This window comes from Nerophis ophidion, linkage group LG28 (assembly GCF_033978795.1).
Source record: "Nerophis ophidion isolate RoL-2023_Sa linkage group LG28, RoL_Noph_v1.0, whole genome shotgun sequence".
Taxonomy (NCBI): Eukaryota; Metazoa; Chordata; class Actinopteri; order Syngnathiformes; family Syngnathidae; genus Nerophis; species Nerophis ophidion.
Genome location: NC_084638.1, coordinates 21,720,058 through 21,738,658, shown reverse-complemented (window position 1 = coordinate 21,738,658; position 18,601 = coordinate 21,720,058). Strand labels below are relative to the sequence as shown.

General features: G+C 40.5%; 1 protein-coding gene across 3 annotated transcripts in view; it reads right to left on the bottom strand.

The window, feature by feature from the left end:
• LOC133545013 (angiopoietin-related protein 1-like) overlaps positions 1-18,601 on the bottom strand; it is a 44,144-nt gene that overhangs the window by 13,502 nt on the left and 12,041 nt on the right. For 2 of the 3 annotated variants that reach the window (XM_061890301.1, XM_061890299.1), the window contains one exon: positions 14,963-15,801. In XM_061890301.1, the coding sequence (XP_061746285.1) occupies positions 14,963-15,764 (802 nt within the window). In that variant the 5' untranslated portion in view covers positions 15,765-15,801. Of the gene's footprint in view, positions 1-14,962; positions 15,802-18,601 lie in introns of those variants that run through there. The other variant, XM_061890302.1, reaches the window with a different exon arrangement.

Here is an 18,601-nt window from a genome sequence, read left to right as displayed (position 1 = left end):
CCATAGATGGTGAAATCCCCAAATTCCTTGCAATAGCTCATTGAGAAATGTGCTATTTGCTCACACATTTGTTTACATAGTGATGACCCTCGCCCCATCCTTGTTTGTGTTTGACTGAGCATTTCATGGAAGCTGCTTCCACGCCCAATTATGGCACCCACCTGTTCCCAATTAGCTTGTTCACCTGTAGGATGTTCCAAATAAGTGTTTGATGAACAGTCCTCAACTTTTTTTTGTATTTTTTGCCACTTGTGCCTGCTTTTTGAAACATGTTGCAAGAGTCAAATTCCAAATGAGCTAATATTTGCAAAAAATAAAAAACTTTACCAGTTCGGACGTTAAGTATCTTTTCTTTGCAGTCCATTCAATTGATTTTAGGTTCACATTGTTATTCTGGGGTATTGTGTGTAGAATTTTGAGGGCAAAAATAAATGTATTTAATTTTGAAATAAGGCTAATATAACAAACTGTGGAAAAAGTAAAGCATTGAGAATATTTTCTGGATGCACTGTAATTTTGATTTTTTTTGCGTAGTATCATGGCATGAGTTTATTTTTTTAAAAAATGAAACAGAATTACCAAAGTGGAGCAGACAGGAGGAAAACACGAAAAGAAAGCAAACAGTTTTAGTTAAAACTACCAAAGGTGTCAGGCTTTTTGTCTGTGACACCAAATGTATGTGGTCAACACAGCAAGAGCTACCGCCAGTGGTAAACTATTGTAACCAGGGGTCTAGTAAGATGTAGGGTGAGCTTGACAGGTAGGAACTCTTATTTAAAGGCGACCTATTATGCAGAAACAACTTTTCTTACCTAATGGTAGTTTTCGACTACACCACAGAAGGTATTCCGTGGTGTAGTCGAAAACTGCGAAAGTGCTGAAAATGTTAAATATAACCATGTAGACATAGCGGACATATTTATGAAAAATCTTGCCTACTTTGTGTTTTTTCCCATACGACACATCAGCGACTATCTCCATATATGGTAATGTTCTACTTGAAGAGCTTTGCGCAAATCTGGCGTTTTTATCTACTGTATTTTCCGGACATAAAAGCGCACCAGTATATAAATCTTTTTACCTTGTATTAGCCGCACTGGACTATAAGCCGCATATCTATATGTTGCGAAATTAGTAATTAACGCAGAACAATTCTGTACATGTTTATTTACATGCCTTAATTGTTCCCAAACAGTGACTGTAACGCGGTAGTAAAACGGCAGATCAAACAAAACAGAAGTCATCACATTGACCCGCCAGCTGCGGAAGCTAGCTCTCTGATCAGCTAAACAGACTCAATAACTCCACGGTGACGTCTTGTGAATTTACTGAGAAATTTGTGGAACTGAAACAATACAAAAATAATGATAAATAAATAAATAAATGGGTTGTACTTGTATAGCGCTTTTCTACCTTCAAGGTACTCAAAGCGCTTTGACACTACTTCCACATTTACCCATTCACACACTCATTCACACACTGATGGATGGAGCTGCCCTGCAAGGCGCTAACCAGCACCCATCAGGAGCAAGGGTGAAGTGTTTTCCTCAGGACACAACGGATGTGACGAGGTTGGTACTGGGTGGGGATTGAACCAGGGACCCTCGGGTTGGGCACGGCCACTCTTCCACTGCGCCATGCCGTCCCCTTTTACCATTGTAAGGTAATAATACTCTGTGACAGTTCTCCAGCCGTCATCATGTGGGTTGCAGTGATGATCGATGCAAGACGCATTATAGCAGGTTTGACTCTGGTTTATTGTTTCAATATACATGTCTTCTTGCCAGTCGGTCGCGCCAATTTCTAGCGCGTCGGCTCTTCCTGCTCGTCGCGGCGCGCCTTTCGGTGGATGGTAGCTGCGTCTTCCGCGGGCGCTCATCTCGCTCTGGGTCGCTCTCGTCGTGTTCATGATCTTCGTTGTCTGATGTTTCCTCGCCTACTTCTGCCGCGATTGTTCCTCCTTCTCCCCTTTTATACTGCAGCAGAAGATGCAGAGATTGAGAGCAGGTGTGTCGTTTACGCACCTGGCTTGGCTTGCTGACGCGTCGCTCCTCTCCGCCGCATAATCCGCCTCCTGGCCCCCATCTTGGGTAGGACCGCTGTCTGTCCTATCCCGCTGTCGGCTCGTCGGCTACGCCTCTCCACATACTCGTAATATTACTAACACACTCGTACACGGGTTAGCATATTAGCTAAGGCTAATGACGCTTGCGTCAGTACATTACGATTGCACGTGCAGATATGCGCGAAAACACTCCTACAGACCATTAATTGATTAACGTGGACCCCGACTTAAACAAGTTGAAAAACTTATTCGGGTGTTACCATTTAGTGGTCCACTGTACGGAATATGTACTGAACTGTGCAATCTACTAATAAAAGTTTCAATCAATCAATCAATCAGTCATGGGATGGTTTAGTACTTACTAAACCGTCATTACATTATTTAATAAATAATTAAGTTAATAAACAGTTTTAGTTAATAAACAGGTGTAGTTATATTGTAAAACTTACGACATTGTCTAAAGTTAGTCTCTCGTTTAAAAACAGGCACTGTCAAGAGATCTCTTTTTACCACCAGTCACAATAATAGCGCTACGGGTCACATTTGGTCCAACTATGTTAATAAAATATAATCTTCTCCAGTTACAGTAAAAGTGTTGGAATCGGTCATTCCAAAGGTCCTTTTCCACTGCAGGAACATTTACAGAAACTTTAACAGGACTTTTGGAAGGTTCCCGGAATCTTCTTGGGGGCTGGCCGAACACAGATAGCAGCGTTACTAAAACTTATTTTTCGAACACAGGACCGCCGTTACAGGATGATGGACGACTTGTTAATTTTTTATTTCTTGTGTATTTACATAACAAAATACTTGACAACGGAGAAGAATTAAAGAAGAACGAAAGGACCTTTTAACTTGCAGTATCTTTTGTGGGACAACTCTGTGCTGAAGAACACTGATCGGTGGAACTCCCTTGTAGTTTGTTTAATCAGCTGCAGTTTTTAAACTGTATGCAGTTTATTTTAGTTTTTACATTTTTTTTAATAAACTTAATCTCGATATGTGAAGCTACGAGAAGTGGATGGAGTCGTTTAAAAGCATTTACGGAGGAGGAAGAAGTATTCAGCTCGACTCAGCTGCTTACTATCCTGAACCTTTTGCTGGATAAATGTGAAATAAAGGAGTCAGTACACGAGTGGAACAAAGATAAATGAAATAAATATAGAGTATTTACTTTATTACATGTTGTGAAAGTAGATAGATAGATAGCACTTTATTGATTCCTTCAGGAAAATTAAAATTCCATCAGCAGTGTACAGAGTTGAGATCAATTTAAAGAAAAAAGTAAATAATGGGGGTTTAAAAGGAAACAAAATAGAGAAATATTACAAAAAGAATAAAAACAATGGGAATAACAATATAACAGTAAAATAAGAATATAAGAAGACAAAGTAGGCAGTAGTGACCATGTTATAGTAGTCAGTGACACTCCAGTTGTGTAGTTATTAGCCTCAACCCGAGTGGACAGAATGCTTTTGCTAACAAGCTAAGGCCAAAGCCGTTGTGTTCGAAGTGTTAGCTTGCGATAAACCACTTTTCGGACTATAAGGTGCACCTAAAATCCTTTAAGTTTTTTTTTAATTTACAGTGCGTTTTATAACCCAGTGCACCAAACGTACGGAATAATTCCGACCGACCTCGAAGCTATTTTATTTGGTACATGGTGTAATGATAAGGTTGACCAGTAGATGGTAGTCTCACAAAAGAGATACGTGTAGACTGCAATACGATGCCAATAAACAAAACCAAAATTTTAAATATTCCATTGACAATAAAGAATGTTAAACACTGCACTTAAAAATTTGTCAAAATGTTTTAGTATGACTTTGAAGCCGCACTGCTTGAAGGATTATCAGCTCATTATGGCTACGGTAGTCAGAGATATAAGTATGACTATGGTGTGTGTATAATGACCGCAAAATGGCACTCATTAGCAGACATAGATTCTGCCATTTTGTTTCACAATATTATGCAAAACCAACTTTTTTTTTAATCTTCTGGTACCTGCTGATCTGTATTTGGGGTCTGCATAAGTCCTGAAAATTTGCTCACATCCTCCACTGTAGACCGTGGAAGCACCGTGGTCGATAAGCTTTTTCTTTTTCACTATCTTCTTGTCATTGGGCATTCACCCTATGCTATTTTCTTTTCTAATATAAAGTATTTCCTGAGAGGACAACTTTCTGACTGTTGGACACTACGGACAAAAGCGTGAATATTTGAATTTGGTACACGTTGTTGTTTTTTTTTTAAAAAATCATATCGTCTGTTAATGCTTTGTATTTCATTGACTTACTTTTTAGTAAAATAACTCTGACCTAATATTGTCTGTCCTTTGTAACTTTACAAATTTTGTCAAGCTACAAAGGACTTAAAGGGGAACATTATCACCAGACCTATGTAAGCGTCAATATAAAGACCATAAGTTTTTTTAACCGATTTCTGAACTCTAAAAGGGTGAATTTGGCGAATTGAACGCATTTCAATTGTTCGCCTGTCGGAGCAATGACCTTTAACCCGGGACGTCACATCGTAAAGCGACCCGCCATTTTATCAAACACATTACACACACCAAGTCAAATCAGTTCTGTTATTTTTTGTTTTTTTCGACTGTTTTCCGGTACTTTGGAGACATCATGCCTCGTCGGTGTGTTGTCGGACGGTGTAACAACACCAACAGAGACAGATTGAAGTTGCAACAGTGGTCAAAAGATGCGAAAGTCCCTCGTTTGTTCCGCACACTTTACCGACAACAGCTATGCTACGACAGAGATGGCAAGAATGTGTGGATATCTGCGACACTCAAAGCAGATGCATTTCCAACGATAAAGTCAACGAAATCACAAAGGTGAGTTTTGTTGATATTATTGACTTATGTGGCGTGCTAATCAGACATATTTGGTCACGGCATGACTGCAAGCTAATTGATGCTAACATGATATTTAGGCTAGCTGTATGTACATATTGCATTATAATGCCTCATTTTTAGCTATATTGGCATCCAGCCTTTCCCTCCACCCACATTTAATGCCAAACAAACACATACCAATCGTTGGTTAGAAGGCGATCACCAAATTTGTCCGCGCTTCCTCCCGTGCGCCTGTCTGTCGTGACATGGCTCAAAAGCTTCTGTTTCTTCTTCAATTTCGTTTTCGGTACCTGCCTCCACACTCCAACCATCCGTTTCAATACATGCGTAATCTGTTGAATCGCTTACGGCGCTGATATCCGAGTCTGAATCCGAGCTACTATGCTATACCTTTCTGTGCTATCCGCCATGTTTGTTTCTGGTGGCTTCATGAAGTGACGTCACAGGATAATAGACGGGTGGATATAGCGATGGTGTAAATAAGGCACTTTGAAGACGTTTTTCGGGATATTGCGTGATGGGTAAAATTTTGAGAAAAACTTTGAAAAATAAAATAAGCCACTGTGAACTGATTTTTATTGGTTTTAACCTTTCAGAAATTGTGATAATGTCCCCTTTTAAAGCCACATTGCAGTTATGGCTACCTATAGAGGGCCGCTTGTAACGGAGAGTAATATTATTGCACAACAATATAAATTTTTTACCTACTCTGTAAAAAAAAAAAAATCCGTACACTGGCACCTTACACTGGCAGAATCTTACAGTGGATTCAATAATTTTTTCTTTACAGGATATTACTGAAGATGGAAACATTTTTTACCATGTTTTTGTATGGTAAAATTCTGCCGACAGAACAGCCAGTGTTAATCATGAACTCTATGGTGATTTTTTTATGCGGTGTATTACTTTAAATATGAAAAAATGGTACCACTGTATTTTTTTTTTATGATAAAATTCGGGCCACTGACAAACCTTTTTTTTTTTTTTTTTTTTTTTACCGTAAAATCCATTACCATTTTTACAATGTAAAATTGAATGAATAACTTGCTTTGAAATGATAATAAGTCAATCAGATATTTATTTTAATTTTTACAAAGAAAGTTTGATGGATGATAATGTATTTGTTACATTATTAGGAAACATGAAACTAATGTTTCATTATTATCAGAGAAAAATACTTTCCAACCTAAATTCATACAAATGTAACTAACATTACATTTTTTACATTACCAACATTATTATTATTACAGATTCCTGCATAAATCAAGTAGATATTTATGTATTTTTTGTTTTAAGAAAAAACATGATTGATGTATATTAATATAGTGTTTGTTACATTATTACGAAACATGAAACTAATGGTTCATTATTATACGAGAAAACCACTTTCCAACCTAAATTCATACAAATATAACTAATATAACATGTTTAATATTACCAACATTATTGTTATTACAGATTCATGCATAAATCAAGCAGATATTTAAGTATGTTTAATGTATAATATTATTGAGTTTTTTTTACATTATTAGATAGTATTGAATCACAATGTATGCAATTGGATGCAATAAATGTATTTTATCTGACAAAATGGAAAGAAAGAATACATTTAGTAAGTACTTTATAGATGTATATTATTTCCAGGTGTTGACGGGCCATAAAAAAGGATATGGCGGGCTATGAGTTGAGTTTGACACGTGCACTCTAGACTGAGACTCAATAATTTGGTGCATTTGTAAACAGCTAAAATGATGTGCAAAGCAAACTATAACCTGCTACCCAAGAATTTACAATGATTCTTCTCAACAAAAGAGGAGAAATATATCCTCAGAGGTAAATCTAAAGCAAAATATTAGTATTCGCGTACAACACTGAAGACCTCTAGCATATCCGTTTGTGGAATTCAATTATGGAACGGATTATGCAGAGATGTCAAACAATGTTCTAATATGAACCGATTTTAGAGGCTTTTCAAACAACAAGTGTTTACAAAGTACAAGGAAGAATAATCTTGATAAACATCTTGAACGTTGTTGAAAAATCTCTATCATTAATCTCATATGTGACTCAAGACTGGCTTACTCAGGAACCCGGTTGTGACACTGTGACGTGCAGTCAGAAGCGGCAGGTGAGGCGTCATGGAAAGAAAAAAATGTAAAAAGAAAAAAAAAAATTATATTGTTATATGTATCCAGTGATTATACTATAAAGTTATTTTCCATTTAACTTCACCAGTTTTAAATTATTTTTTATTCAAAATCGCTTCATTTTCACATTAGCCGTTCAAATACTGAGAATTACTTGCGGTGAGTCACAGCCAGCTGAGCCTCCCGGTCACCATGGCAATGGCTCAGCTAACTGCTGGCCTGCTGTGCAGTGAGACCGTATCGCCACATGAATTATAATATACATTTCCATAGTTTAGTTAGCTGAGGTATATAATGTAGAGTGTATTTTGTCAACAACTGTATGTGTGTAACATATTTCTTGTGCTGGGCAATCATAAAACTGCTGCGAAACACGTACAATGTGAGGCTCCTGTTCTCCGGCCTCCTGGTGGTAGAGGGCGCTACTGATCCCAGAGATCATTCTTGCACTACTCGGCTGGGCCGAAGCCGGTATGTTTTGAAGTTGTCGTTTGCCTGCATATCGTAAAAACAACCGTCCAAAATTTTACAACTAATTGTAAACTTATAGGTGCCGACCATCAGGGCCGAGTTGCGACGAAAGAGTGTGTCGATGTTGAGATATTACGCGGAGTTGGTAAGTCTATCTGTTTGCTAATAGTAGCTACTAGCCGTACCCATGTATTTTCAATGGGCGGTTAGCATCGGGTTTTAATCCCGTTTCCTCCAATGAATTTATATTTATGTTGAGTCTTTATTTTGGGTACTTATATATGGTGACTGAGTATTGTGGCGTTTTAAGGCCATCTGCATTTTTTATGCTACAGTAAAGACAATGAATGAACACTGCCGCTGGAGCCCGGTTACACCTGTCATAGTGACAACACTGTGTACTGTCGTGTTTGTTATTTTCTACATCCATCCATCCATCCATCCATCCATCCATCATCTTCCGCTTATCCGAGGTCGGATCGCGGGGGCAGCAGCCTAAGCAGGGAAGCCCAGACTTCCCTCTCTCCAGCCAGTTCGTCTAGCTCTTCCCGGGGGATCCCGAGGCGTTCCCAGGCCAGCCGGAAGACATAGTCTTCCCAACGTGTCCTGGGTCTTCCCCGTGGCCTCCTACTGGTTGGACGTGCCCTAAACACCTCCCTAGGGAGGCGTTCGGGTGGCATCCTGACCAGATGCCCGAACCACCTCATCTGGCTCCTCTCGATGTGGAGGAGCAGTGGCTTTACGTTGAGCTCCTCCCGGATGGCAGAGCTTCTTACCCTATCTCTAAGGGAGATATTTTCTACATACATGTGATTATTTAATATTGTTAATGTTAGCAGTATTATCGCTAATAATGATAATAATAAGTGTAATTTATTTATACTATACTATACTAGCTAAAGTACCTGCTACATGAAGTTAAAGTACCAATGATTGTCACATACACACTAGGTGTGGTGAAATTTGTCCTTGGCATTTGACCCATCCCCTTGTTCACCCACTGGGAGGTAAGGGGAGCAGTGAGCAGCAGCGGCCGGGAATCATTTTTGGTGATTTAACCCCCAATTCCAACCCTTGAGGCTGAGTGCCAAGCAGGGAAGAATGCTGGTATGAGCTTTTAAACATAACCCGTTAACTGCTGCCAATCAACTGGTGAATAAGATACTCTATAGCAGGGGTAGGGAACCTATGGCTCTAGAGCCAGATGTGGCTCTTTTGATGACTGCACCTGGCTCTCAGATAAATTTTAGCTGACATTGCTTAACACGGTAAGTAATGAATAATTCCGCTGGTAATCACAGTGTCAAAAATAACATTCAAAATATAAAACATTCTCATGCATTTTAATCCATCCCTCCGGTTTCTACCGCACCTGTTCAAGAAGTCGCAATAACGGTAAGAAGTATTTTATTTGTTGTTGGTTAGCTTCAGAGTAACAATGTTATTAAAAATAATAAGAGACTTATTATACTCTAAAAATGTTGGTCTTACTTAAAAATGCACGCATTTAGTTGTATTCAGTGTTAAAAAAATATATTATATGGCTCTCACGGAAATGCTTTTTAAAATGTTCGGCTTGTATGGCTCTCTCAGCCAAAAAGGTTCCCGACCCCTGCTCTATAGGGTTCATATGTTTATAAATCTGACTGTGATGAAGTCAGTGCCTCACCAGCCATGAACCTCACCGCTCGTCACTGTTGTGACCCCAAGATGCAGAAAACAGGAGATCGATGCACAGGAAAGAGGATTTTAATATACTTAAACAGAGGGGAAGCAGTCATGCATACAAAGGTTCTCAAACATAATCAATCCCTGAGCTCTGAGGAACAGGCGAGGCAGGCATAAATAGCAGCCTGATTGGCAACTGTGACCAGGTGTGTCGGGCTGCCAATCAGGCACAGGTGAGGGAAACGAGGGCAAGAAATGCAACAAAAAATAAGGGAACACAACCAGGCGTGGTTCGCCAGGCCAAGTGTCCCCGAATCCACCAGGGAAATTGTGTAAATGTTGTTACAATCACAAGATCAGAACAGGAAGTGAATTAATATGTAAGTAATTGCTATGACTTTGAAAAGGGGTGGGTTTAAATAACCTTTGCTTCTCCCTACTTTTTTTTCTTCAAAAATGTGTAAAGAGAAAAGAACACGTGTCATTATTAGATGATGTATCAAATTGTATCTGTTTACATGTTTTGAAATAAATTAAACAATGATCATAACTATTTACATGGTATGAGTGTGGGAATATACTAAACCACTCCTCCATACGAGATCAGCTTGATTTGTATAAACTACCCTGAACTGTGAAATCTGTTAGATACACAAACTCCACATTTCTACAGGAACCTACAGTTCCAGGAGCTCGACGTTCCAGGAACCCAAAGTTCCTGAACCTTAGATGGGAAAAGGGCCTCTAGTTGTTTTTGTCATGAGCAGGGCCCCAATGACTAGCTTTGGTCCTTGGACCTCCAAATGACTAATGACTAGTACATATTATCCTGTTCATAGTATACAAACTTTGTACAAAAACAGAAATACGATACCAATCAGTTGAAGAAACATAAACAAGACATACAAGATTTCAAGCGAGTCTAAGTCATCTAATGATAATAATAATATATTGGTCTGCTGCATTCATATATTGTTTTGGATTTTCTTTTAATCGTCCATATCTTTTGAAGATGACATAGGATAATTCAGAAAAATGCCCTCCAATGTTTTATCTAACTATCCAGCAGCACCCCTGGAGAAAGTTTTTTTTTTTGCTCTACGGGACACTTTTCATGACTGTTGATGCAAAAACATTGCCTTTAGTATACATCTGGTACATGGGAAAAAAACAAACACCCACAAGATGATAGAGTAATAGCAAACACATTTATCGAGGTTTGTGCAGCACAGGAAATAGAGGCTAATTAGGTCATGTTTTAATTATTTAGTAGCCCTCATTCCTGTCTAAAGTCCTGTGGATGTCTGCTTTTCATCAAGATATTTCCTGAAACCTTCTAATTACAATCACTTTTGTTGCAGTCAACGTGAAAGTAACCCCTACCCAGCTAATAATGTAATTGCAACAAATAGATACTGTCTACTCGTTTTTTGGAGTACTTTATGAAGTATTAATCACTGGATTTGGTAGACCTGAGACACTTTGTGGTTTTGAACCAATCATGCCAGTCTGGGCTTGGTCCATGTCTGCAATGCAATGGAACAGTCTGGTCGCGGATCATTTCCATGTACAGCTGTGCTGAAACCCTACACACGTTATTATTCTTGGGTGAGGGTGAGCGAAATGTGCGAGGAATTTCTGTTGATGAGCAAAATCGGGCTTGTGGGGTTTTTCTTTGCTTTGCTTTAAGTCCCCAGCCTCGTTTCAGACATTACAGCATTTTTATTTCCATACTGGTGTTTGCTCTTTCTGTTGAGCAAAGGGGTCACGCTGCAGCTGAATTTGCAGATTCTAACCTTTGAAAACGGGGCCATGGGACCACCTGCAGCTGCACTCAAAGTTAGTGTGAATAATGTTGTTATGGTTGACCTGCAAATTGATGGATGCTCTCCAATGGTTGAATAAATCCATAGAAATGTATGGATCAGGGATGTGAAGCGTACAGCCCACCAGATTCGTTCCGCATCAGGTATAATCCGCCTACGAGCCCGGAAATTAGTTTGCAAAATGAGCTGTAATTTTTAATGAAAGAAACTCTATTCATCCATCCATCTATCTTCTTCCGCTTATCCAAGGTCGGGTCGCGGGAGCAGCCTAAGCTGAGAAGTCCAGACTTCCCTCGCCCCAGCCACTTCATCCAGCTCCTTCTGGGGGATCCCGAGGCGTTCACAGGCCAGCTGCGAGACATAGTCTCCCTTAACGTGTCCTGGGTCTTCTTGTTAGTCTCCTACCATTTGGAAGTGCCCTAAAAACCTCAGCACGGAGGTGTTCGAGGGGCATCCTGACCAGATTCGTAACTAGTAACTACTAACCACATTGTGAAGTATGCGGACAACATGACAATAGTGGGCCTCATCCGTGACAACAACAACATGGATTCCAGGGAAGAGGTGAAACATCTGGTTGATTGGTGAAGAACCAACAACCAAGAAGATCATCGTTGACTTCAAGAGGCACCAGTCCAGCCACACTCCACTCTTCATCAACGGCACAGCGGTGGAGATCGGAAGCAGCCCCAAGTCCCTGGGGTTGCAGATAACTGACAATATGACCTGGTCCCTACACACCGGAGCTCTTGTAAAAAGAGCTCAGCAGCACATGCACTTTTTGCGTCGGATGAAAAGAGGACAGCTCCCTCCCGCCATTCTCACCACATTCTACAGAGGCATTATAGAGAGCCTACTGACCAACTGCATCTTTCTCTGGACTGGAGCCTCAGACAGGAAGTCTCTACCCCCCCCAAAACATGCCAGCCGGCCCCTGACAACTTCAGCGAACCAATCCACCACCCCCTCCCCCCCTCAAAGCCCCCCAACTCCAATGATTACCTCCCCCCACTTAACACCTCACCCTAAGAAGGATGACCCCGCCCTTCCCCAACCACCTGAGATTCCCCAAGTATGTCTGTCTGCAGAACAGGTGAATGCAAAGCTAAATAAGTTACACGCAGGCAAGGCCCCGGGTCCTGACGGTGTGAGCCCCAGGGTGCTCAAAGCCTGCGCCCCACAGCTCTGTGGTGTGCTCCAGCACATCTTTAACATGAGCCTTAGACTACAGAAAGTCCCCACACTGTGGAAAACTTCATGCGTGGTCCCCATCCTCAAGTGTACGCGACCCAGCACGTCGAAGGACTACAGGCCGGTGGCTCTAACCTCCCATATCATGAAAACCATGGAGAGGATGGTCCTGGAACGACTTCGGCCTAAAGTCAAGCCCCACCTGGACCCACTCCAATTCGCCTACCAGCCCCGACTTGGAGTGGAGGACGCAGTCATCTACCTACTGAACAGAGCCAACGCCCACCTCGACAAGCCTGCGAGCAGTGTGAGGGTCATGTTTATTTACTTCTCCAGTGCTTTCGATACCATACGGCCTAGGCTACTAGGTGTGAAGTTGGAGATGATGCAGGTGGAGGTCCCCTTGGTGTCTTGTGTTGTAGATTACCTGACTGACAGACCACAGTATGTGCGACTGCAGGACTTTGTGTCTGACAGGCTGTTTAGCAACACCGGGGCCCTGCAGGGCACAGTCCTCTCCCCCTTCCTCTTCACCATTTACACCACTGATTTCCAGTATCAATCAGAGCCCTGCCACCTTCAGAAGTTTTCTGATGACTCTGCGATAGTGGGGTGTATTGAGCATGGTGATGATGAGGAATACAGGGCACTGGTGGAGGACTTTGTCACATGGTTTGGAAAAAACCATCTCCAGCTCAATATGACGAAGACCAAGGAGCTGGTTGTGGACTTGGGAAGGAGGAGGAGTACTTCACCGACCCCTGTTTCCATCAGGGGGGTGGATGTGGACATGGTAGAGGATTATAAATACCTCGGTGTACACATGGACAACAAGCTGAATGGGTCAAAACAGGCTGAGGCCCTCTACAAGAAGGGACAGACTTCTTCCTCAGGAGGATAAGATCCTTCAACATCTGCACAAGGATGTTGAAGATTTTCTTTGGTGGTGGTGGGCGCCATCTTGTACGCCGTGGCTTGCTGGAGCAGCGGGCTAAGAGTGAGGGACACAAACTGACTGGAAAAGTTGGTAGATAAGGCCAGTAACGTGGTGGGAGTGGAGCTGGACTCTCTGGCGGTGGTGTCAAGGAGGAGAAGTCTAACAAAACTCCTAGCCATTATGGACAACACCTCCCATCCACTACACTCTGACCTTGCGGAGAGAATGAGCACGTTCAGTGGAAGGCTCAGACTTCCAAAATGTAACACGGAACGACACAGGAGGTCCTTCATACCGACAGCCATCAGACTGTATAATGCATATGTTCCTTGACTGCACTTAAATGTAGAATATAAGTAGAATATATTTATATTATTCATATATTATATATCATATATATAGTATATGTTATATATTATTTATTATTATTATTGTCTATTGTGAGCAAACTGTGGTGCTGAATTTCACCCAGGGATCAATAAAGTACTTTCTATTGTATATATATATATATATATATATATATATATATATATATATATATATATATATATATATATATATATATATATATATATATATATATATATATACATATATATATATATATAATGTGCCAAACATGATTAGTGTAACATTTTGTAAAACTACAAGATATATAAATACTCTATGTGTACAGATTATATATATAATGTATACATATAATTGGCTATTAAGAGTATGGGAACGTTCAACTCCTACCTCCTACCTCGTTACCTTCCGTGAAGAGTATAAGTTTGAATTGTTTGTGGGTTTTTTATTTTCCGGAATATCCACAAAGTTCAGGGAGCCGGTTGTTCTGTGTGAACATGTGTATTCACATTTTGAGTTTGTTGCATTTTTTTTGCGGCAAGAAGAAAGTTGTTTGGATTGGGCCATCTAAGTAAATGCTGTAGTATGTTTCACGTCAAGTCACAAGTCATGATCATTGACCTGATGGATTCTCATTATCCTCGAGGTGGCGGCGGCACATTTAAAACAATCAGATTGTCAGATCTTGGACGAGCTCGAGCCCAGCGAAGCCACCGTTGTTTCTGTGTGTTGCTGATGAATGGCTTTCGCTTTGCGTTGTAGAGTTTTATTTTGTTCTTACAGTAGTTTTCTGAAATGTTCCTGAGTCCATGTGGTGATATCATTTACACACTGACGTCGCTTTTTGATGAGGGATTGAAGGTCACAGGCATTCAATGTTGGTTTTCAGACTTGCTGCTTAAGTGCAGAGTTTTCTCCAGATTCTCTGAACCTTTTGATGGTATTACGGACTCTATATGGTGAAATCCCAAAATTCTTGTAATAGCTGGTTGACAAATGTTCTTAAACTGTTGGGACAATTTGCTCAAGCATTTGTTCACAAAGTGGTTACCCTCACCCCATCCTTGTTTGTTAATGACTGAGCATTTCATGGAAGCTGCTTTTACACCAGACCATGGCACCCTCGTTTTTCCCAATTAGCCTGTTCACCTGTGGGATGCTCCAAATAAGTGTTTGATGAGCATTCCTCAACTTTCTCAGTCTTTTTTTGCCACTTTTTAAACATGTTGCAGGCATCAAATTCAACTTAAGAAATATTTGCATAACAAAGTGTTCCAGTTCAAACGTCAAATTCAATTAAATATAAGCCGAAAATTCTGATTTTTTTTTTTTTACACAACGTGCCAAATTAACTGGATTTGGATTTTGTACACACTTTTCTAAAAACCAGTTAAGTTCGTAAATTGAGGTTCCACTGTATTGACATGTGTACTTACTCACCTTCGGCACTGAAGTTTGACTGAGGAGGTTTCTGGACTTCCAGTGTGCTACTTGTCGGTGACGGTCCAGAGCGAGAGCCCCTTTCACGGGCATAGCCTTCACTGTTGTCGCCCCGGATCTCATTGGTGAAGCGTGGCACGTTAACGGGAATATTTTCAGGCACCACATGCACCATCGGAGGGCCCAGTGGCGGCGGCTCCTGTCTGCGATCGTGCATTTTCATACAACTTTCTTCCAGAGCTCCTATGACCACAGACTGGTTATTGACTATCGCCGAGAGAGCAGCATATTTGGCCTCCAGGTCCTTGTAGCGAGAGGACAGGCGCAGTGACTCAGCGGTGGCATTAAGGATGCGTGTCTCCAACTGAGCCAGCTCCAATGAGTTGTCCCTCTTCCTGATGATTTCGTGCAGCAGCTGCATGTAGAGCTGCGTCACCCTGGAGTTCATGTTCCTGCTCTCCTTCCTCAGCAGCTTCATCTCGTTCACCAGGTTGCCGTCCACGTCCACGACCAGCTTCAGAGTCTCCATCTCCCTCCTCTGCTTGGACAGAAGGTCGAGCACTGCCGCCACGTCGAGGCGGGTCACTCGGTCTTTGTCGGGGACGGGCCCCCGGGCTGCGCAGATGGGTCCTGTGATCTTCTGCTCAGGGACCAGGAAGGTGTAGGAGCACCTGGAGTTTTCTCCGCTTGCATCTGGAGCTCTTCTTGTCCGGGAGAGGACAGGGTTGTTGGTGAAGGCTATGCTGTTGCTCCAGAGAGACAGACCATAGAGAGTAAACAAGCACCACATTCCAGGTCCCATGGCTTCTCTCTTAATTTATCACCACAAACAAAGACTTCTGTAGAGGAGACAAAGAACAGAACATTTTCTTTTGAGGTTTAATTAACTTATTGTGAAGAAATCCCAGCTAGTAGGGGTCACATTTTTATTTTTTCAATTGTAAATCTATCCATCCATCCATTTTCTACCGCTTGTCCCTTTTAGGGTCGCGTGGGGTCCTGGTACCTATCTCAGCTGCATTCAGGCGGAAGACGGGGTATGCCCTGGACAAGACGCCACCTCATAACAGGGCCAACACAGATAGACAGACAACATTCACACTCACATTCACACACTAGGGCCAATTTAGTGTTGCCAATCAACCTATCCCCAGGTGCATGTTTTTGGCGGTGGGAGGAAGCCGGAGTACCCGGAGGGAACCCACGCAGTCACGGGGAGAACATGCAAACTCCACACAGAAAGATCCCGAGCCAGGGATTGAACTCAGGACTACTCAGGACCTTCGTATTGTAAGGCACATGCACTAACCCCTGGTCCACTGTGCCGCCCCAATTGTAAATCAAATCTTAATATTCAACAATCAATGAACAAAAATGGTAACACTTTAGTATGGGGGACATTCATCATTAATTAGTTGCTTTTTAAAGTAACAAAGACTTAATTTAGAGTTATTTGGACACTAGGGGATCATATAAGGGTTAGGGTTAGGGTTAGGGTTAGGGTTACTAATAAGTAGGGGCGTGGGAAAAGATCGAGTCGAATTTGAATTGCGATTCTCATGTTGTGCGATTCAGAATCGATTCTAATTTTTTTTTAAATCGATTTTTTTTTTAATCAAAAGTTGTTTTTTTTAATCAATCCAACAAAACAATACACACTGATACCATAACAATGCAATCCAATTCCAAAACCAAACCTGACCCAGCAACAATCAGAACTGCAATAAACAAAGCAATTGAGAGAAGACACAAACACGACACAGAACAAACCAATCGACAATCGCGTTGAATCGAAAAAATCGATTTATAATCGAATCGCGACCCCAAGAATGGATATTGAATCGAATCGTGGGACACCCAAAGATTTGCAGCCCTACTAATAAGCAATAATTCTGAGGTTATAGAGGGAAGACTCTTTGTAAATGGCTTACTGGTTCTATAGTAAGGCCATGCAAGATAAGGCGTCAATAAGTACTTAATAATGACTAATTAAGAGCCAATATGTTACTAATTTGCATGTTAATAAACAACTAATTAATGGTGAATATGTGTTCCCCCATACTAAAGTGTTACGAACATTTTTAATTAATTAAATCTTTGAGTTTGAAGTAATTTTTTTACATGCTGCACGTATATGTATGTGACCAAAAAGAGGTTTTGTAGCTTCAAAACCGTTTTGAAATGGTTTTGTCATATTTTTTTTTTACCAAATATTACAGGGGTGTCTAAACTTTTTGACTTGGGGGCCAAATTGGGCTAAAATAATTTGGCCAGGGGCAAAAGTCGACTGCTTATAAAGTAACTATATGTATATATGTATGCAAATATATATATATATATATATATATATATATATATATATATATATATATATATATATATATATATATATATATATATGTATATATATACACATATATATATACGTATACATATACATATATATATATATATATATATATATATATATATAGGTTAGGTCAAGAAAAAACACAGAGGCTATTTAATTCCTACAAACCTGTATTTTTTTCTGACATAACGTATATTCCGCTCTACCCCGGTATTGAGCACTGTATAACTGATAAACCACAGGAACCTCGACAATATATAACCAGTACAGGCCAAACGTTTGGACACACCTTCTCATTCAATGCATTTTCTTTATTTTCACGACTATTTACATTGTAGATTGTCACTGAAGGCATCAAAACTATGAATGAATACATGTGGAGTTATGTACTTAACAATAACAGGTGAAATAACTGAAAACATGTTTTGTATCCTAGTTTCTTCAAAATAGCCACCCTTTGCTCTGATTACTGCTTTGCACACTCTTGGCATTCTCTCCATGAGCTTCAAGAGGTAGTCTCCTGAAATGGTTTTCACTTCACAGGTGTGCCTTATCAGGGTTGATTAGTGGAGTTTTTTGCTTTATAATGTATATAACATTTATATGATATTAAAAGTATGTGAAAGTTCGACTCCTATATTGTTTACTTCCGTGACGATCTCCTTAAAGTTATACAAACATTGATAAGTGTGGAGAGAGTGTTTTGTATTTTTCTTGTCACGCATTTCAGGGGTTTCAAATGGGCGTCATTTTGAATGATGTGCTGTGCTTTGACATTTTTTTTTATAACGTCCACACTGTTCAGTGAGTAGGTTGTGTTATATGTGACCATGTATTTTGACTTTTTGTGGGAGTGTATTGGTGCCATGAGTGGTAAAGGTTGTTTGGATTTAGTCATATACAAAGTATAATAATGCTGTTCTGTAAACACTTAAAAGTGCAATTCGTGGTCATTAATCTGAATCACCGACGCTGTCTGCAAAATGGTGGCACATTTGCAGCAAACATATTGTCAGATACTTAAAATTAGCTGATTCCTTATTGAACTCGCGATGTCTTGCTGGCCAAACTGAACTCGCCGGCGAGCGGCCCATGGGCCGTACTTTTGTAGCATCGGAAATAATACATTGCAAGAATTGGTTTGAATAGAGCAGTGATTCTCAACCTTTTTTCAGTGATGTACCCCCTGTGAACATTTTTTTGATTCATGTACCCCCTAATCAGAGCAAAGCATTTTTGGTTGAAAATAAGAGATAAAGAAGTAAAATACAGCACTATGTCATCAGTTT